This window comes from Vidua chalybeata, chromosome 3, assembly GCF_026979565.1.
Source record: "Vidua chalybeata isolate OUT-0048 chromosome 3, bVidCha1 merged haplotype, whole genome shotgun sequence".
Lineage (NCBI taxonomy): Eukaryota > Metazoa > Chordata > Aves > Passeriformes > Viduidae > Vidua > Vidua chalybeata.
The window spans coordinates 62,259,293-62,281,255 of record NC_071532.1 but is presented as its reverse complement, the minus strand read 5'-3'; the positions used below and the strand labels follow the sequence as shown (position 1 = coordinate 62,281,255).

Below are 21,963 nucleotides of genomic sequence, written 5' to 3'. Positions count from 1 at the left end.
GTTGTTTTATGTAACTTGGGTAACTTGGCAAGCTGAACATAAAGAAACATTTATCTGAGCAGGGAAGAACACAAAGTCCTATAGCCAGGAAAAGGCATAGCAATTCAGAGGGAATCCATGGAGAAGCCTATCTCAGGAAACAGAACTGAGAAGGAGCTCTAGAGGGCACAGGAGATGAACAAGATGAACAGGACATTTCATGAGGATGATGAAAGCAAATCTGAGGCTTTTTGCATTTGAAAATGCTGCATTCCTTAATAACATACTGTGTTCACTTCCACAACCTGAATTTCTAGAAAATATTGAACTGCTAGGGAGGATAAAAAAAAAAAAAATCAGTGCAGATGATTGCAGGACTGAAAAATCTAGCTGGTAGTATAATGCACGGGGAGACCAAGGTCCTTATCTTATCAGAAAGGAGATTATATATTAAAATGGCAACAGTCAAGACAAGCTTAGAGAGAGAAGAAAAGAACCTTTTTGATTTCTAAAGGGAACCTTTTAGTGTTACTGTTAGAAGTTGAGCAAGAAGCAGTTCTTTAAAAATAAGGTTTAGACTAGAGATAAAATGTAATTTTTGGATATTATTTCTTCTACTGTATCTTCAGGATTTATTACAGAATGCTTTATGTAGTTCTTGTTTTTAGAAAATTCTAAATAATATCTGGAACAGTATTTCCCAAATTTAGTTCAATCAGAAATCAGCCCAAGGAATTCCTATCACCTGTTGCAGAAGGCCAGTCTGGGTAAACAAAGGGACTCCATTTCACCTAGAAAGCCATTAAAACGTTATAAACAAACATAACTCGGGTTACTCTCTCTCTGATGTGTCATGTGAGTTACAAGGCCACCTATGATCTCAGGAAAACAATAGGGTTTTCCAAGATCGGAGTCCAGAAGAGATCATTAGACCTGCTGCATGCCTTTTCCTTCTTGCAGCTCACTCTTCATGAAGCCCATTGATTCCCTGCGGGGCAAAGAGAGACCACGTTAGGCACGGCTGCCTCCGGTACCGTGGTATCCACGCCGCTTTCCTCCGTCCCTCGGCGGCCTGAGCGGGGCGGTGCCGGCAGGGCAGGACAGGGCAGAGAAGGCAGGGCAGGGCAGGGCAGAGCCGGGCAGGACAGGGCAGAGAAGGCAGGGCAGAGAAGGCAGGGCAGGGCAGGGCAGGGCAGGGCAGGGCAGGGCAGGGCAGGTGGGAGCGCTGCGGGCTGGGAATCTGCGCATCCACAGCTATCCGCAAGAGCGGCCGGCGACGGGCGCCGTGTCTGTGCATGAACGTAGTGCCCTCTCTTGACGGGCTTCAGTTTACAAAGAATATCAAGGCTCGGCTGCAGCTGGACGCTACTAGAGCTCTTCCAACTGCTCAGAGCTTTGGAGATTGTCAGTACGACGGTTCATTCTACTTCTTCTATTCGCTCGTCAAATCTCCTCGTTGAATACAAGCCATAATTTTACCCCTCTCTCCATTTTTCTCCATTTCAAAGACCATAGTCGCACTTCTGTCACAGAAGAAAGCATCCTTCTGTTTGTCAAACGTCAGGATTTTAGTTTCACTGGCAATCAAAATATTTGCTGAAAACAGAACCTGTTTATTTCAGAATTAAAATATGTTAAAATAATTTGTTAAATAGATTACATTAAATACAAGCTTGATAAATGAAAATTAGATTTGACAGTGACTTAAGGAAAAAAACAACTTTCAATAATATTTATAGCAGAATGCTTAAAAATATAATTTTAATGGATATGTATCCATGATTTCATGGAATAAAGGAACCAACCAAAGAAAAAAAAACCAAAAACAAAACAAAACAAAACAAAAAAAAACCCAAAAAAAAACCCCCCAAAAAAAAACCACCAAAAAAACAAAAAAACAAAAAAAAACAAAACAACAATGGTCACAAAGAATAATCTGACCTCCTCATTGGCCAATTTTAAATGTTAGAAGAAATTCCAATGCCATGAAAATGACTTCTCCCTTGTGTTACCTTGCCCTAGGCAAAATGAGAACACATTTATTTTCCAGATGAGGTATATAAGAAGCAGAATGTTTAATCGACTTGCTAAAGGTTACACAAGTTTATAGGAGACAGATAAGAAAAATCTACTGTGTGGATGTCCAAAGTACCTAACATATGAAGTGTTTCAAATTTCTGTATGCAGATCTACTGAAATGTAGGATCAATAATATTAAATTAACTATACAATGCTTTAATGTCCACAAGTGAGAAAACATTGACTAAAAATAAAGCAGTGATAGCATTATTAGACTATTTTTTTCCCCAGAAAGACTAATAAGTGCACAGAAAATTACAGTGTTAGTTAAGAAAAACATTGTACAAACTGTGTCCACAGAGGCAATGATAAGCCTTCAGGTCGACAATTTTGTTAACCATGATCCTTTGTGAAGCAAGAAAACATGGCAAGGAATTCCTCCTCCCCTCCGATTCCTATTTTTTCCCATTGTCCCACAGAAGGTGGAACAGTATGAAAAATGCCAAAGCTATTGCATCCTCAATGTCTCTCCAGCCTGGGTGGAAAACAAACTCAGCAGCAAGGATGCAGTGACAGCACTTGGCTGCCATTGATCTGTGGCCCCAGAACAGGGTTTTGCCACTTGTGGTGTGCTGCAGCTGGTGGTCCAGGAAGGTCAGACACCCTTGGACGCTATTCTGCTAATCTCTGGTCTTACCCTGTGCTGCATCCCACTGTGCTGAGCACCTGGGTTCAGCACCCTTCCAGATAGGTTCGGCCTTCATCCTCATATATAATTCACTATGATTTTCCACCAGTATTCATAATGGCAGGTATGTGATGGCTGCATTGCCTATGAAGTCAGTATATGACAGAGTGCCAGGGACACATCATTCTCTTCTTCATCTAACAGCTTGCTGAGCTTTCCCATCCTATTCCCTTCTCATTTTGAAAACTGGCTTGCCCTTTGCCTGCACATGAGAAGGGAGATTGCTACTACCATTACTTCATCCACTCATTACCAGAAATAAAATGCCCAGAAAATTCCCTTACTGGGTAGTATTGCTAAGTAAATGACACATCACATTATTTCCAAAATCTAGTCACTTAGAATCAGTCAAGAAACTGAATACATTAAATGAATGGATTATCCTTATTACTGTTATTACTTACATCTCATCTAAGGTATGGATATTGTTGAATAAGAAAGTAAAATCTTATTCTTTTCTTCACACCAGTTCCAGAGACCCTATATTTCTCTCCATAAGGGAAAGGGAGACTGTTTCTATTCCCAGTAGCCAGAGTGCATGACATGGCCTCAGATCTCCAGCACAGGTTGGTAGGAATAACAGGTTTTGGAAATAGGAGCCAGGGACTTTTTCATCTTTGTAGAAGCTATGATGTATCACTAGGCTTTCAATTTCTATTTTTCATGTCATTCATTAAATGATGCCCCACCTAATTTATCTCACCCTCTAGCTAGTTGTTGTCTGGTGACTTTTACAAGTCTTAAATTCATGCCTGAAAGGGATAACACTGCTCTTCTCATTCAGTTAAAACAAAGACTTACTTAGAAAATGTACACATTTAAACCCACTTAATGTTTCAAATATCATTATTTTCAGTAGCAACTGCTTCTTAGTTAAATGGTTTTTCAGGCATCAGACTATTATATGACAGATGATTTTGTCACTATGCAAAATGTGAAACCTGTAATCAACTTGTTATGGCATTTCACAAAAGTATGTGACAGTAAAATAAGTAAACTGTCATTTGGGCAATCAAGTCTTGAAATCCTGCAGGAGGTAAAAAAAAGTACCTGACATTCAATCTTCATGGTAGAGATGATGTTCAAAAGAATCGTTTAATACTGCTACAGTCTTAGAGGTTTGAATAGAATTTTTATTGCAGTGTGCTTAAGCCTGCAATAATTTTGTATTATGTTTTAATCACTTATTATTTCTCCCCTAATTGATTCTTTCCTCGGAAAGTCAACATGCACGTCACACAGCAAGGTGTGTCTGTTAACAAGGTGTTGGTTAAATTGAAACAATATTTTCCCTTTACTATTGATGACAACATTATCAATTACAAAGCATTTTCAGACTGGTTTATATGAGAATGGATGCAGTAGGTAGGAGCCCATACTGATTTACTGGGACCTGGGACAGCCTGGGGAGGTGGCGCTGGCAGCAGCAAGCTCCTACATGGCTGGAACGCTTGGGATGACGCGCTGCTGAACCCACACTGTCCTGGCTTAACGGATTTCACCTGAAAGTTTTATTAAAGTAAAGGGATACAGAAGCTACGGTCCATAAGCCACTAGTGGCCCTTCCTGCCGGTCTGTTTGGCCTGTGGCTTGTTCTCCCAAGTCCTTGTTCTCCTCTGTGGCTGCTGGTTTGATGCAGCAGGCTGGCAGCTGCAGCCCTCCTTGGGCTTTCCTTTTGCCCAGGTGCTCCCCCAGGCTCAGGGAAGGAGCAGGCTAGGATTAGGCTTCAAACCAGTTAGTAACTCCTGTCAAATCACAGGGAAGGCACTCTAGGGGACACAGGTTTCACCATTATGCTGCTAAAAAGGGTGTTCCCTTCTCGTCTCCAAAGAGCAGACATCCTGGGTGTACAGGCACTAGCAATGAGCTCCTATAACTGGAAGTGTAAAATGAATCTGTAACCGCCTGTTTCCAGTCATTAGTGAAAGTCACAGACTTTGGAACTGACCTCCTCCTGGAAATTAGTTATAGAAATAGGAATAAAATTCCACTTGATTGAAAAGACTGAAGGGAAACAGGGAAACCTATTTTTATCTGGCTTTTTTTTTGTTTGGTTTGGTGGTTTTTTTTTTTTGGTTTTTTTTTGTTTTTTTTTTTTTGGGGGGGGGGGGTTTACCTCTTTATGATTACAAATCAACTGGTGAAAGCACTGTAACCTACAAGTTAATGTTTTGCATGGAATAACCTTCAGTGAAGAGCACTGCACAGCCTGCCTTCGAAGAAAATTGGTTTTGTTATGACAAAGTTATGAACGATTGAAAATTACTCACTGAGCACACATAAGAGGCCTTTTGTTAAGTCTAAGTAGGAATGAAAAAAAAAAGCATTGCTGTGTGTACACAGCTGATTGTGCTGCATGCTGAAGCTGCAGGGCCCCAAGAACAAGCTCAGACTGGACTCAAAAAGGCCTTGACCTGAGCATTTGACCCAACGAGAGCTCAATCCTGTGGTTCACTTCGAGTCCTCTTGATAAAAGAGATTAAACAGATAAAAGTGACATGGAGAAAGGAAGTTTGTGTGGACAGATAAGCCACAGACAAGGGGGAAGTGGATAACAGCACAGAAATAGACACATTTACTTTAAAGGTACTTAGGAGAAGGCAAACAAGTTGAGATTCTTACTACAATGCAAAGGTATAGGAGAAGGTGTTGAGAAGACAAAAGATCAGGGAGCTTTGGGAAACTGTTAGAGTCCATGGAGACTGTAATTTTGGACTCTTCCACTACTGCCCATGTTTTCCTTAGGAAACCTCCCACTGTAATGAACAACCAGATCAGTTATGGGCACAGACAGAAAAGTGTTTGCTTCCTCACAAGAGTCCAAATGAGTACAAATTGCCCTTTCTGTTAGCTTCCCAGCTCCCAATCTCAGATAATGAGATACACTGTTCTTGCCACTGCCATGTGCTATAGGATGACCCTGTTTGAGCAGGGAAGTTGGACCAGATGACCCACTGTAGTCTGTTCCAACTCTACCCATTCTGTGATCCGGTAAGTGTAAGCATGATACGCTGAAGAAGTCAAGAAAGACTGTGTGAGTTCAGAGCTACCTGAACTATTCTCTGCCACTTGTTGGACATCTCTGCTTTCTAAGCCTCAGTTGTTACACAGCTTTATTTGTTCTCAGCTATGGCTATCCCTAGTAGTTGCCTCCTTAATCCTGAATATGTCCACTGTGTTTGGTATTCCTCATGCCCAGTGATTTGACTGGTCCACACTGTGTCTGACAGCATAGAGGCTGACAATCAGAATAATGTACTTACGGAGCAGAGGACAAACACTGACACTTTTGTGCGTGTTTTGCTTCCCTGTGGAGTGATCATTACAAGAATTTTAGGAGTCATAACCACTCATTTGACAGTTTGCCAATTATTTTCACAAACTTGCTTATAAAGTGAGAGCAAGCTACATGGGGTTCTAAGCTCCCAGAGACCTTCCAGTTTTACAGGATATTTCCGCTGCAAACAGATATCCACATGAGCTCAGGAAACCCAGTGGTGTTCCTCAAGTTCATAATTGTTGACATCTTGGATAAAACTACTTTTGTTTAATGAGCAGCTCAGTAAGAGTGACCTGGTCCAAATGCAATATCAATCAAGGTGGTTGGGGATGACACAGCAATTAACAACCTTTGGAGGCTGATTGACACACCAGATCTTGACACATAATTTCCCACCATCTTGATGTAGTCTGAATGCTTTTAACAACAGAGGAAGGCCGCACCAAGTCACTAAGTGCAAACGCTCCTCATCGTAATTGTGGGTAGAACCAGTTCCCTGACACCAATTTATATATATATTTTTTTTTTTTAAATAGGACCAGTCTTGTCCTTCTTTTCCTGCCCTCACCCTCTAGCCCATATCCTCTGTCTCGGACCTCTCCCAGCGTTCTAGGTCAGACTCTTTTGATCTACCTCCGCCCGTGAGCTCTGCTCAGGGTGGGAGTGACCCCGGTGCTGCGGGCAGGTGGGGGCCGGCGTGTCCCCGGCGGTCCCGGGGAGCTCTCCCCGGTGCCGGCTGCAGCGGAGGAAGCGCGGCTGGGGCGGCTTCCCCTGCACCGCCGCCCGCTGCCCGCCAGGCGGCAGCAGCACGTGCCGCCGCGGAGCTGTGGCCGCGCCGGCTCCGCTCCGCGCCCGCGGCCGGGCCCCGCTCTGCTGCCCTGCCGTGACCGCGGGCCGGGCCGTGCCCCGCCGCCGCACCCTGCCGGAGGGGCTGTGCCTGTGCCTGTGCGGCGGCGGGGCTGCGGCGGGCGCCGCGCGGTCCGGATGAGCTCCGCGCGGGGTGGGCGCGGAGGTGTCCCGCCGAGACAAAGGCGCCCAGGAAGCTGCAGCCGCAGTCGCCGCGCCCGCGCAGATAAAGCAGAGGCGCCCCCCGACGCTGCGCCGTCTCTCCGCGCCCTCCCGCGGGGGAGCCCCCAGGAGAGGGGTTCCCACAGCTGGGGCTGCCTGAGCCCTACCGGGAGGAGGAGGAGGAGGAAGGCGGGCGGGGGAGCAGCTATGCCGTGGGCAGTAGGGAAGCCGCTCCGCGAGCGTGAACCGAGCTTAGCGCCGCCGCCTGCCTCGCCTCCCCGTCCGTCCGTCCCTCCCTCCCTCCCTTCTCCCCTCCTCCCCCCGCCTCCCCCCGCCGCAGACGGCTGCGAGCCCGGATGGTTTGCGAGCGGAGTTGAGGGGGCAAACTTTGAAGCCCAGATGCCTCTGGGGCTGCGCGGCAGAGCGCGGCTGCTCCTGCAGGCACCTGCCGCCGCCCTCCCCCCGGCGCTGCCGCCCTCCGCGGGGGCGGCCGGCCCCGCTGCCCGCGACCGCCGAGGCGGCGGGCGCTGCGGCCGCGGCTGAGGGCGGGCGGGCGGCGGGCGCGCCCCCATGCGGGTCCCGGGCTGGGGAGCGCCGGCGGCAGGCGGGAGCCGGGCGGCGGCCGGGCGGTGCTCTCCCGCCGCCTGAGTGGGCGCGGCGCGGGACGGCGGCGCGGGGTGCCGGGAGCCATGGGCTATTGCAGCGGCCGGTGCACGCTGGTGGCCGTGTGCGGCGCGCAGCTGGTGAGTGGCGGCGGGGGCGGCCCGCGGAGGAGGGGGGGAAGGAAGGCGGGAGAGGAGGGGGCGGCGGGGCGGCTCCCCCGCTGCCCGGAGTGGGGGCTCGGGGAGGGGCAGGGTGGGAAGGCAGCGCCCGCGCTTTGGGCGAGGAGGGGCCGGGGGGGCCGGGGTCGGGATGCGAGCGAGGCGGCAGGGTGGGAAATAGGGGCTGTGTTACAGGTAGTTTGGTGGGGACTCTGCCGGGGAGGCTGCGGTGGGCGCACGACGGAGTTAATAAACTCGGGCAGTTCTCCCGAGCTTTGAGTCAAGTTGGTACCTGGTTTCCTTTGACTGGCCCCGTGTAAGGCAGAGACGCGTGTCAGGGGTGATGCGCAGCTTGCAAACAGTTTGCCATACAGGTGTGTGTCTGTGTGAAGTTGTCACGCCTGAGCTGTTCTGCAGATGTGTATTTTTTTTTTTTTTTCTTTCAGACTTGTTGCCCAGTGTATTTTAACACTGTATCATTATGTTGCTACAGAACTCAGCCATATATTTATATTTACCTTTGAAAGAGACATGTGGCAGCACTTGTAAGCTCAGCTACCAGTGAAACTATATTGAGTTTAAAAAGTAGGCACTGAGATACAATAACAAAGAAGCTGCCTAAAAATAGATCTGCTTAGCAAGATGGTTAGGCTGTGCAATTGTATTGTGGCACTTTGAAAGAGACTGGGGTTAAAGTTACGGAACTCATATCCCTTTCTGTAATGTATAGAATGGGTTATTTCATTGTTGTGGAATCAGATATATGATGTAAGAATTCCTATAGATTTGGATGCAATGACATACAGATAAAAACTTATCAATGGAATATGCCCCATTTCTTATTCTCATTGTATTGAATGTTCATGTGCTGGCAGAACAGGTGCTGGAAGCACCTTTGTTAAGCAGTTAACCTTATGGCAAAAATGAAATATTTCATGGTACTCCATCCCTCTACCTCTTAGTGAATAGTTTTGCTGAGAAAGTGTAAGTCAGTGTCAATAGCAACCAGCATTGTTGCCAATTTCTTTCCTCGAGGCAGGTACTAAGAGAACTACAAAACAAGAAAAAGAATAGATTTCAGGAACCAAATCAGTAAAACAGTACGTAAGAAAGAAAGATGTGTTAGCAGGCAGAAATTCAAAATGTCTGTGATCTTTTCATCAGTTGTCATCAATCCTTAATAATTTTGTATTTTGTATTCTGGAAAACGTTTTATTTGTATTTGCTGTTCCCTACCTAAGTTATTTAATTCTTTGTAACTGGATGTATCTTATCAGACATGATTTATTCATGTATATTGTCTAAGAAGGCATCTTGAATTGTAGTAATAGAGTGAATCTTGAGTGGAATGATAGGAATGTAGCCTTTTCCAGCAATTTGGAAACATAAAATTAATGACTGAAGTTCTTCAGATCCATTTAGGTTTCAGAAGCGTAATTTTATTTTCCACCAAAGGGGGCAAAAATGGTTTAAATTGTGCCTCTTACAGAGTTGTTGTTCTTTTTTTTTTTTTTTTTTTTTTAATGCATTTAACAACCAGGAGGTCATGATGACTATAGAATGTGCTAGGATGTTAAGTTGTTTTTTTTTTTTTTTTTGAAAGTCTGTGAAGGAAAGCATATTTGCTAACTCATGGTGACAAAAAACCATGCAGAACTCATGAAAACATCAACAGAAATTCCCTGTAGGAATGTATCAGCAGGTGAACGAGCAGGTAAGCTGATGCAGAGCTGTAGCATTACTTTCTACATGAAGCTTCCTACAAGTGATTGTAACCTAGAGTGTCAAATAAACATATTTTTTAAAAATAAATACTCTTTTCTGGAGTAGCTTAAGGAAATTTTTAGAGAATCATAAACTGAAAGACAGCTTGAAAATTTTTATTGAGCAAGAAAAGGATGTGCTAACAGCAATGAAAACTTCTGAATCACACTTGGCCTGTGTCATGACATTTAGATAGGTTAAAAGCAGGAGTAATCATATAAATGGGAAAAGGAGATGGAATGGAAAAAACACATTTTATTAAAATCACGTGTCATATTCCTTTATGTGCCACATACCATCAGATGGGAATAGGTTATGAGTTTTAAGTCAAGGAGATTTAATTCTCCTCAGTAGGCCCATGGGTGATTAGTTGGTTGTCAGTACTGTTTTAGGTAAAGACTACTTAAAGGAGCAAATGCTGTCAAGATTCATCCTGAAATTATCAGCCACGTTAATGGAGATGCAAGTCAAAAATAAAGGATCTAGTAGTTAGTCTCCTCTGGCCTGAGGAGATGGGTGTGGGAAGCATTTCCACACTGATAACTATACTTTAAAAAGAAGTGTAAAACTTGAAGTGTGAAGACTATGTATTACTGGTACATGGGATAGAGTTTTAAAATGGTCATATTTGAGTAGAAAATATACTTTTGTTTTTGGGGAAAAAACTTGCTAAGAAGAAAAGTTTCTTTCTTTTTTTTAATGTAAATATCTTCTTCCATCTCTACAAACCTACAGTGTGCTGATCTAATTGGTCTTTGTAGGCACTGCACAATAAACTGTATTGTGGAATACTGCAGTTCATTAGAGAGGCTGTTGCATATTGTACATACATAAATGATGTAGATGTCACAAATGGGTAAAAAAAGGGGTTGTTTCAAATACTGGTGCAGGAGTAGAGCTGCAATAGCTTGAGAGACCCAGAATTATTTTCATAAATGCATTATAAGTGTTCATAGTTAAGGCAACATACTGTATACCATCAGATTATCAGAAACCTCCAGGAATGTTTCTGCTCTCAAGGGCATACTGATCATTGCTCTCTGCTTATTAACATACATATACCTGACTGTTTGTGCTCTCGTTTGTACTATGGAAAACAACCTTTGACAGCTCATTTTCCTCTGCATTTGTAGCCAATGAGAAAAATTAGCAGCAAGTAAAAGCTAATTTTGCTCATGTTAGGAGCAAGGCATTGCCTTCTGTATACAAAATTAGTTATCTCTCTCTCTCCATATATATATATATAAAGATACCACTTTTGGTCTCTTTTGCTCACTTCCCTTCTGAAGAGAACCCTCAGCACAGGGGCTCTGGTGGTTATTGTTGTATGGTAACTATACTGGTTCCAGTAAAAGTCTTCTCTGCTATTTCATTTTGTCCTTTAAACCTCTTTATTTTTGGGTGTTTCCTTTTCTAGTAATAACTTGCATCAGTAGCACTAATGTCTTGTTGCCTAGTCTTTTTAATAGCAAGAGCAGCAAAGGTGAAACTGTCAAGATTATTTTGCTTTCTGGAAGTTTTCAAGAGCCCCACAGAAACCAGTTTGAAACTTTCTTCTTTCCCATTGTTGCTGCTTGGGAAAACTTGGAGCATGACAAAACAAGAAAAAGCGCAGCATGTTTTCAACTTAGAAGGTCTCCCCTCCAAGTGCAGTGATGAGGAAGGACAGTATTTCATAAGGAAACTTTAAGTCCCTAGTAATCATTGCCTTATTGTTTCTCACCATCAGACAAAGATGCTATACTCCCAAGGCAAATTAAATAACAGATAATTCAGCTTTTACACTCCCTTCTCTCAGTTTCCATCTGAATTTGCTGAACTCATTTATCTAAATATTTCTGTAAAATTTGCCCATTCTGCCTGTTTTTCTTTTCTTCCTATTTTTTTAAGTAAACTATATTGCTGTTCAGATACTCCAACTAAGTATCAAAAGCCATACAAAATTTGTAAAGAAGCCATATATATTTGCAAAGGGTCCGTTAGTGATTGTGAGGTACTCGACCTGTTGCTCTAAAGAAGTAAGTATCATAATGTACATACATTATCTGAATCTCTGTAAACTTGTATCTTTCACAAACACCATGATGCTTATAGAATCTCTCCTTCCACTTGCTGACACTTCACAGTTGGGGCTATGAGCACACTGAGACACAAGCTCATGGTGACTCTTTCTGAACTCAGTATACTGTTACAGGTCTGGCTGAAGCCACTGTCCAAATCTGTCGTGCTGGCCAAGCAGAACGAAAAAGATACCCAGATTTGGTTGGTTTGCTAAGAGGCCAACTCTTTTGAGCTAATGAAAAAAATGATCAAAATGCAAATGGTTTGTATTGTCCTTGTTCTGTGCTTTTCCACAAATGAATAATGTTAATTAGGAGAAAATTAAAATACTTTGTTTCAAAAACTGTTTCAGCTGAGGAAATTTCTATACTTAACTATGAGACTGGTGTCCATAAACACATACTTAATTGCCTGTTGGACATGGAGATAAATATTTGAACTGCAGCAAGTAGAGTGGTGGAACATAGGAAATGAATTACATACAAAGTAGTATGGAAAGAAGTATCTACTATATTTCTTCCATGACAAGAGGTGTCACAAGAGATGTCCATAATCAATATTGCACATTTAATATAAGACTGAAGAGTTCCTTGTACTCTTCCAATTCTCCCTTGCATTATTAAAAATTGGCGCATGTAACTGAAGAGAACAGAGCATGATACTTGAGGTAAAAGTCTGCCTTAGTCTTGGTAAAGTTTAGTCTTGTAAAGTTTAGGTTTGCCTTTTTAAAATATGAATAGCAAACATTCTTATGCTCATTCAAACACTTCAGGAATGGTGATCATGACAGGCTCTAGTCTATATCACAAAGCTACATTTTTTAATACAGTTTAATATAATGAATATCCTTACTTGGAGAAAACCTCATGTTTTAACAGTTTTGAGTTTAATTCTCAGAACTTTCCAAGAGTGAAGTTTGCCGGATTAGAGCTCAGCTCCCACTGAGAGCAAAGCAAAGGCAATCACAGTGGATATTCTTTAGAATTAGCTATCCTGACGTATTATGCAATAAAGTACATATTTTTGTTAATATAGGGTCTTACACCATGCATAGTGTCAGGGTACTTTGCCATAGTACACCAGACTACATAACTAGCGAACGTAGAATGTCTTTTTTTTTTTTTTTTTTTTTTTTTTTCATTTTTGTTAAAGTGAAGCAGTAGTGAAATTTTGGGACTTTGCTTTTAATTGCTGGGTTTGAGGAAGAGTTTTTTTTTTTCTTTTTGCATGTATGTTTTGATTGTGTTTCATTGTCACTGCTGCCAATGGTTTTCTATAGAAGCTTTAGGAGAGAAGTGTCTGCAGTGGAAAATTCTGATGACATGTACATGTTCCTACATTTTCTGCTAGCAAAAGGGAAATGAAAAACGTGGGCTTTTCACATGGAATGGGAAGTGATGTTATTGCACTTAGCCTGTGGATCTGTAGTTTTATCAATCTGCAAAGACTAGAAAGAATTGGTTTCAGTTTTGGGTAACGCTTAAGTGCTACTTTTGAAATTGTGACTATGTCAACAAGTTGTATCTGTCTCTTCTTTAATGTCCTGCTTTCTTTTCCTCCTTTAAAGTTGCTTTGTTTCAATTTTGATAGGAAAGCGAAAGTTTCATTGTATCCAAAAACCTGTGGTCCTACTAGCAATGAAAAGGAAACAGTCTGTGAATAGCAGACTTTCAGGAGATGTGTGTTTGAGAGCTATTGTATAACACTAAGGAGTAGATTTTGAGGTGTTGCTGGAAGACAAACCAGAAACTTGATTATGAATTCAGAGAGCTAACATCTCTTGTCATGAGAAAGCATACAGCAATGTTTTTAAGTTTGTGAGACCTTTGTAGAAAAATAAGCACTTTTTAAAAAAATTCTTCTTTTGAGATAAAATACCAAGGATTCATAACCAAACTTTTTTGTTCCTTATAACTTGAACTCAGAAGGGGTGATGAATGCAAAAAATGGATGCCTGAGGTAACAGTTCATTGTATAATTTAATTTTAGTGGCTTGACATTTGCTATGAATGGGACAGTATTATTTTTTGTAGAAGCATAAATGAATAATAATGATGAGTAACTGGTTATGCACTTCAAGAAAAGTGGGGTGTGTTAAGTTACAGGGGTAAAAGATTTAAGACCAGCTGGATAACAGTTTTAGTTCACTGCATTTTGAAGCTCCTTTAGAGTTCAGTTAGCAGACTCAACGTTTTCATACCGTATTGTTTGGTAGGAAGGAAAGGTTTAAATAGATTGAGAGAAGTTGATTGAACAACCTGGTTACGGGCACCTAGAATATATAACAAAGTTACTCTTTTTGTATAGCCATGGGGAAAATTTGTGACAGTAAGAATTAGTTTCATATTGACAGAGACTTGAGCTAGCACCTTGAACAATGAGTGGTGTTGGGTTTTTTGTTTGTTTGTTTTGCTTTATTTTATTTTTCTGTTGCTTTATAAAAAGCACTAAGTAAGCATTTTAAAAATATACCGAAGGTTCCCTCTAGTCAGTTTCTAGTCAGTGAAGGGAAATATCTCATTTTGTAGTTAACAGCAAGAACAGGCTCTGTGGTTGAAAACAGAAACATAATATTTTAAGTTGGTAGTGATTACTGTCCCAAGCTGGGCCATGAGAATGTACACAGTGCAAAGTGCAGCAGATAAGGTGTGAAAACAAGTACTTGATTAGTTCCAGAAATTAATCTAAATCCATATGGGTTCTTCTCAATACTTTGGTGCATTTGATGACACAGATGTCAACATCCAGTTTCATTTACCATGACATTTTTAGAAACTCCCCTGAGCTTAGGGAGTGGTGAGATTCAGACTGTGTTTGCTCTGGAGGCTGATGTCAGTGAACTATTTGTGCAGCCCGATACACTCCAAACTTCAGTTTTGGTCCCATGGTCCCACTGAGCTCAAGAGATTATCCCAGGTGTAAAATGTCAAAAGAGACAACAGATTCCTGTGGTCTTTTGTAAAAGGTATTTCAGAAATTTTGAATTTTTACAGGATTTAATTTAAGGTTCTGAATTCAAATGATATTTTATGGATAATAATAATAGTGACTATTTTCAGATTTGGATGAGGACAAGACTGTTGATGATCTGACTAAATCAGAATAATCTCTCTAGGCTTCCCTGCAATCAGAAGAGGGAGTCCATCAGGGGATAGGTCAGAGTATCTAATGTTGTTTCTTGGCTTAAACTGACCATTAGAGTTGTGCCTTAAGTAAAGTGGTATTACAACTAACGTAGGCTTTTTGGGAGTGGGAGAGAGAAGAATCACAGACCCATTGTATGATGTTAGTCATTCCCAGTACTTATTTTTTACATTTTCCTTACTCTTGTATTTTGACTTGTTATTTTGGTGAGGAATGTTTGATTTTAAGGACAACTGTGATCTACAGGTTGAGCAATGCTGTTTTGGAAAGGTGTTTGTTTCTTCATTGACTGTCAAGAGAAACTAAGGACCTTGCTTCCACTGGAACAATGTCAGCCTTTGTGCATCCTCCCTTATGATCCCCTAAAATATGATGCTAAAATCACATGGATAAAACCAATTTATGCTCACTTTGGGGTTTGGATGATTTTTCTGTAGCTTCCTACAGGAGTGAAGAAGACAGGAAGCATTGTAAATAACGTGTGATCAAAAAGAGTGTGCTGAAAATGTAATAACTTTAAAGAATCAGATAGTTTATTATCATCCAGATTAGTCTTCATTTATTTGTTTTATCACGGTGGGTGAAAGTGAGGGACTGTTGAGTGCTACCTGACTTGTAAAGTAGAATGGGTTCAATAGTTGAAATTACATTTTCTTGCCCCTGTGGCAAATAAACATTTCACAGTTCATCATTTTATGTCCTCTCCCCAGTTGTACATGTACCAGCTGGATGGCATCTGAGAACCATTTAAGCATTTTATCATTCTATAACCCTCTGATGGAAATGACATTTAGAAGAAAATTACTGATTTCTGTGTTCACTAAAGAGTAAACATGCATAGCTAATGGTTCTATTCACCACAGATCATACTTATGCATTTTTAATAAAAACTTGATTTTAATTCATACATAACTTATGAGAAATGTTTATCAGTTTGGAGATCTGCTGAATGTTTACATGTATCTGGATACCTTGAAAATATCTCTCACTGATGCTTGGATTAAGGTGAATCTTTACAGACAGCTTGGGTCTTTGCTGCCTGTGGAATGACGTAAAGTATTTAGGAAATGCTGATTATTATACTGATTGCTGAAAGCAGTAAAAAGCCCCATTTATTTTACGTAAATGAATCTCGTATTTTCCTATGCTGTTTGAACCAATAGGTTTCTAGTATTAGAGTTTGGGGTGGCAGTGTGTGTGGTGTGTGGGGGCTGTTCTTCCTTTTTTTTTTTTTTTTTTTTTGTATTTGGGATGTTAGGCAGAATCTCTGGTAGAAGGTCACCAGTTACCTGTAACTGGCAAGTTACCAGTTGTGTGAATGGGAATAAGAAAAGTCTGTCATATTCTATATTCATACTGTAACAGATTGAGTACTGATTTTCTCTTCACCCTTCTTTTCTTATGAAGGATTTCTCATTAGTGGAGTTTTTTACAGAAAGCAGCATGTGAGGTTAATTCTGTTATTCCTAAGATGTATGTTGAAATGATGATGCCTGTCATGTTTATACATTACATCACCTTTCAGAAATCAAAAAAATACGGCACCATTTGCAGATAGTGGAAGAGAGACTCATGATATCTCATTCAATCCTGTAATGAACAGGCTCTGAACCACCTTCTGGAAGTGGCTGCCTGTTTTCATCGACTGTATAGGCCTCTCTTCTGCATGCACCTTTATTAACTTCATTATGCAGTTAAGCCTGCTTATTTTTGATGATATCTTTGTACTAAAGAAGATTAGATAGACTGCCAAACGCTTTTTTTAGAATTCAAGCAGAACATAATTGAGTGATGCATAACATTTCTTCTGGATGAATGGAAGTCATGCTAGAGGCCTAGAACAAGGGTCAGAGGGTTGCCCTTGTTCACCTTGAGTAGCATTTACTGTCACTCTGAGTAATGCTGCAGTAGTGAATTAAATTGGTGTACAAGAACAAGATAGTATTAAGAGCTAGAGGGTCTTGAATCTAAGGTACTGACTAATATTTGTGTAAGAAAGCTTAGCTGTCTTAGGAAATGATGTCCTTCCTCTCCAGGTGACTCATAGTATGGGTCAATTTACTAATTAAAAATTCCTTTAAACTTCTTCATAGACAGACTAGTAATTGGCCCTCAACAAGTATATTCTTGTTTGAAGATAAAAAGCTTTTGTGAGGAGAGGAAGATAGATGCTGCAATGCTGCTTTAGAACAATGCATGTCTCTTTGAAAAGCCGTTCTTCAATAATTAAACAAAATGTAAAGTTTGCAAATTTTTGCCATGACGGACAATGGCTTAGCATTTTTCATTATATTCTGGTCACAGTCTTTGTGGCAGGGTGTTCTATTACAGAGCACAGAAACAAAAGGAAAAAAAAAAACCATTGTGTGTCATTGCTGCCTTCACAAAGCCAGAAATACGTTAAACTCAAGATACTGTTCATTGTGCTCTTGAGCCACCAGTGACAAAGGTGCTGTAAGTACCACTGGATATGAGGGAGTCATATGTCATTACATCACTGTTCAAATTGGCAGAGCAAATAGCATTAAAATAAATCAAAACATTAGTGGCTAAAGGAATGCAAAACAGTAAGAGGCTTGTCTGAATAAAATACAATATAGAATTTAGATATTATTTTTGTCATAAGTTATAAAGTTGATTTTACCTTTTCCCTGTCTTTTCTTTTTAATTTACCTTTAAGTTATTGTCCACACCCATTTCATGCCTTCGAGGCCAGTTAGCTTTTATTTTCTTTGAGACTTGAAGCAGTCACAAGCAGTGACAGCAGCTTGGTAACAAGCCAGATGATGGCACTGGTTGTGTTAACATAAGATATGGGCTTCAGTATCCTGAAAACAGAGTTCACTTTCTTGGATTTTATCAGATGGGCTTTCCTGAGCGTGGAGCTGGCAGTAAATTTGGTACTTCTAGAAGGAAGCTCACAACAAATTGGAGTTGGATGCAGTGTTCAGCAATATTCCTAATAATACCTATTTCTAATACTGGCAACTTTTCAGGCTGTTTAGAAGGCCTACTGTCTGGTACAATATTTTTTTGTTTTTTCTTTCTTTTTTGTAAATGAAAGCCATAATGCAGTGGTGGGGGTCATAGTAGCAGGTACAGAAGTAAAGTTATTGGCTTCAGCAACTGGAAGAAATGTCTCTTGTGCAACGTGCTAAACTGTGCTGTTTCAGATGCATAATAAAAGTTATTTATGGACACCAATAAAGTGGTATCTGTTGTATAATATCACAGATAGGCATAAGGATAATAACAAAAGGTTTAGTAAGCTCTATTTGCTGCAGAAATGTGCTGTTCTTTGTGAACTGAAATAAAGAAACCCATGGGAGAATGTTGGGGTTTTTTTCCTGCTTCCTGGCATTTGCAATCATTATTGCTTTGCAGTGTGCTTTTAAAGAAAATTATGTGGGTCCTATATCAGTATTATATTTGTCATGACTAGCACCTTATTAGAGGACAGCTGCTCTTCTCTGCCTAGCACATGTATGTAACTACCACTGATGATAATAGAAGTTGTAAGTATAATCCTCCTCTTCATTTCACCATTTCATCACGGGGGATGCTGAAGTTCTCATGGTTTCAGTTAAATAATGTAGATATAAAGCCAGGAATGAAATAGTGACAGATCTGCAACTATTTAGTCGCTTGTTCAGAGTTCATTGTCTGTAAGGAGGTTTTGAACTTCCAGCAATTATTAGCTGGCCTTTTTAACAAGGTGAATAAGAAAGGCACTGTCCAAATGCACAACATCTGAGTCTTTCAATGCTGAGTGTCTTCACTAGAAGACCAGGTATTCAGGACCGCATCAGCCCAAGAGCAGTCCGAGGAAGCTTGGTGTGCTGGAGATATTTCCAACTTGTAAGCATTTTGTGGTATCTCCTCGGTCTCTCTTTAATCCAATCAGGATTAAAAGAAAAGGAGTGACCAGCAGGTTTTTCCAAAGTTACTCAGATGCTGTAATGATGCTTTGGCTGCTGTCACTTCTGCTGAGAAATGGACTGAATTGGAACAAAGAACATAGGAATGGCACAGTGCCATCATAATGCTGTTAAGAACTAATGTAAACTCAGCTGGAGAAAACCATCTGCAGTGAACAGCAAGGTTTATTGACCATGGCAAGCCCAAGAACATATTCTCAAGAACTACCTCTTGGCATTTTAGCTGTTGTAATGTGCTGCATATGTAAATCTGTAAGCACTTGCTTCTCTCGGCTCAGAGCTGCCTGGTGGGCAACCCAGACTGGTCAAGGAATGTAAACACATGCCTCCATGTTCATGCAAGTTTCTCTTTTGTTTTTTGCTTGCTTTTCAATAATTGAGTAAATTGGAAATTCTGCACTACTTGGGGTAACTAATTAGATTTCTTGGTAAGCACAAGCCCTGACTTTTTTTGGAAGGTGAAAATTATTCATCTTGAAACTGCAGCATCTATTCCAGACAGTTTCCTTACTAATTTCAGATAAGATACAAAGCTACAGTGATGAATGGATTGAACAGTTAATATTTGACATTTCCTTTTATACTTATGCCATTTAAAATTAGCTGACTTTTGACAAACTGCTAGTACATTTTTATATGAATTAGAAAACCTAGACTTACAGTAAGTTCATTGCTACCTGTCATTTTGAGCTCTCTGGAGAATGGCTGTACTAAAGGTTCCAGCTGCTTTGATGTTCAGCATGAGTACAATGATACTAAATTGGGTGAAGCTGTTGACTCCCTTGAAAGCAGAGGCCCTGCAGAGAGACCTCGACGAATTAGAGGGCTGGGCACTCACCAGCCATATGAAGTTTAACAAGTACAAGTGCCAAATTCTGAACCTGGGATGGGGCAACCCTGGATGTATGTACAGGGTGGGGAATGAGACACTGAAGAGCAGCCCCACAGAAAGGGAGCTGGGGTCCTGGTCAGTGGCAAGTTGAGCATGAGTCAGCAGTGCCCTGGCATCCAGGAGCGCCAAGCTTATCCTGGGGTGTATCAGGTACAGCATTGCCAGCCTGTCCAGGGAACAGATTGTCCCACTCTGCTCTGCACTGGGGTTGGTCTCGCCTTGAATATTGTATTTTTGGCACTACAGTATAAGAAGGATATAAATCAATTAGAGAGCATCCAAAGGAGGGCAACAAAGATGGGGAAGGGCCTTGAGGTGCGGCCGTATGAGGAGGTCACTTGGTCTATTCAGCCTGGAGGAAACTGAGGGGAGACCTCACAGCAGCTTCCTTGTGAGGGAAGGAGGAGGACCAGGCACTGATCTCTCCCGTGGTGACCAATGACAGGACCAAAGGAAAAGGCATGAAGCTGTGTGTCAGTAGTAAACTTCGAAAACTTTATTAACTTTTTTTTTGTATGAGATATATTTAAGAGTGAAAGCTGGTGATACCAACAGGTGCCAGAGGAGCACTTCAGAACAGCCCTCTGTGAAGTTTGGAAGGTATGTCTCTCATAACAAGATGCCAACCTCATTTTTTTGCCTCTATGGATTTCATGAGAATATGACTCTAATCTCTGCACCCTCGACCCACCTGCACAATTTAGGACAAGATTTTTTTCTGCTCTCATAGATGTCTCCCTGTGTTGGTAGTGCCCTGTAGTGCGACATACTGAATGTCTTCCATGTAAGCTGTGAATGGTGGCATCCAGGGGACCAAGCCATGCTGGCACCCTTCATACCTCAGTGCAACGATAGCCACTGAAAGTTTGTGCTCATGCAGAAGCCTGAGACTCTTGCACTGGATTGTCTTTGGTCTTCTTTAGCAGTGTGTTGTAGCTTAGAGCTTTTATCCAATTTATCTTGAAGATGTGAAATTTGTTAAGGAGTGTGCTGAGACATGCTTGCTGAGCGAAGGAATGATTAATCTTCCTGGAGTGTTTCCATATAAAGCGTCAAATTACATTTATGAGGAACCTCTACATCATAGCCATCCTAGGACTTATATAAGGTCACTATACAAACACAGCCACCAAAATCTCTTTAGAACATCAAATTTGATAGAGATAAAATGTGCTTAGTGAATTTTTTTTAAAGGTCAAAAAGGTAAAGATCATGTATTTACTTCAATTGAAATTCAGCAGGTCTTAGGTTAAAGTGAGGGATAACAAAATAAATCTCTAGAATTATGTTATACTTAGACAGAATATTGATCAATAATTGTCTCAGCAGGAGCTGATGGTGAGCTGAAAATTTGTTTACAAATTTATGTAAATATTTCTGATTGGCACATCTTGTGCATAGTTGAACGTAGCTTTACCCTATATTTTTGTTCCATACTTTGTCTCCACATTAATGCTTTAGGAATGTTAGACTATAATAATTTTTGATTAAAAACGTGTTAGAAAATTCTGCAGTGTGAAAAAATAAATATTTGCATGGACATTATTAGCTTACTAATTTCTTGAAGAAGAATGTTTTACACTGTAGTGGTTTTAATGGATACCCCACAGACTGAGTACTGCTACTGTAAGGAAGTTGCCCTTGGAAAGGGAAGCATTTTCAAAATGATCAGTAGGAAGATGTGTCTGTAGAGTCCTTCTAAGGAGAGTATTCATACTTGAAATATTTCATGCACGTATTTTCTAAAACTTTTCTTCTTGTGTCTACACAGTCTCCCTATGCTTGTAGAAGTAATACAAGGTCCTTCCTTCCTCTTTAGGGTGGGTAATCACAGTCTTTCACTAGTCAACTAGTATAATATTAAAGTAAGTATTTCTAGTGCACCTTATTGGAGATCTGTGTCATTTTCTGTACTGCTTGCTTTATTTGCTGCCATACTCTCCCATGCATGCAAGCACCTGAGAGGAATTCCCTCCAGGTACCTACCTCAGTGCCTAGGCTACCTTTCAGGATGGTAGTAGGCAGGCAGGGTCCTCTAGGAGGTGAATTCAGTACTCTTTGTTAACATGTAGAAACTTAGGTGCTTTAAATCATTCTCTGAAAGAGCAAGTATCTCCATGAACTTGGTATAGAATATTGAGTAATAAATTAGATGTTTGGTATCCACAGAATACTTGTGCTTTTTCTGCTCCCATGCACATTTGATGTATACTTGGTGCTGAATATAAAATAAGTTAAAATATGGATTTTTTTTTCCTTTTTTTTTTTCCCCTTTCTCTTTACCCCCTTTTATATTTCACAGAATCACAGAATGGTTGGGGTTGAAGGGATCTCTGGAGATGATCTCTCCATCTGCATAGTCCAACCCT

General features: G+C 41.0%; 1 protein-coding gene across 3 annotated transcripts in view; it reads left to right on the top strand.

Annotated features, from left to right (window-relative positions):
- The first annotated feature begins 7,698 nt into the window (after nt 1-7,698).
- NKAIN2 (sodium/potassium transporting ATPase interacting 2) overlaps nt 7,699-21,963 on the top strand; it is a 522,191-nt gene continuing 507,926 nt past the window's right edge. For all 3 annotated transcript variants that reach the window (XR_008430002.1, XM_053938514.1, XM_053938513.1), the window contains exon 1: nt 7,699-7,777. Coding sequence is in view for 2 of the 3 variants with exons in the window: in XM_053938514.1 (XP_053794489.1) it covers nt 7,724-7,777 (54 nt within the window). In the remaining variant the exon portion in view is untranslated. The remainder of the gene's footprint in view (nt 7,778-21,963) is intronic.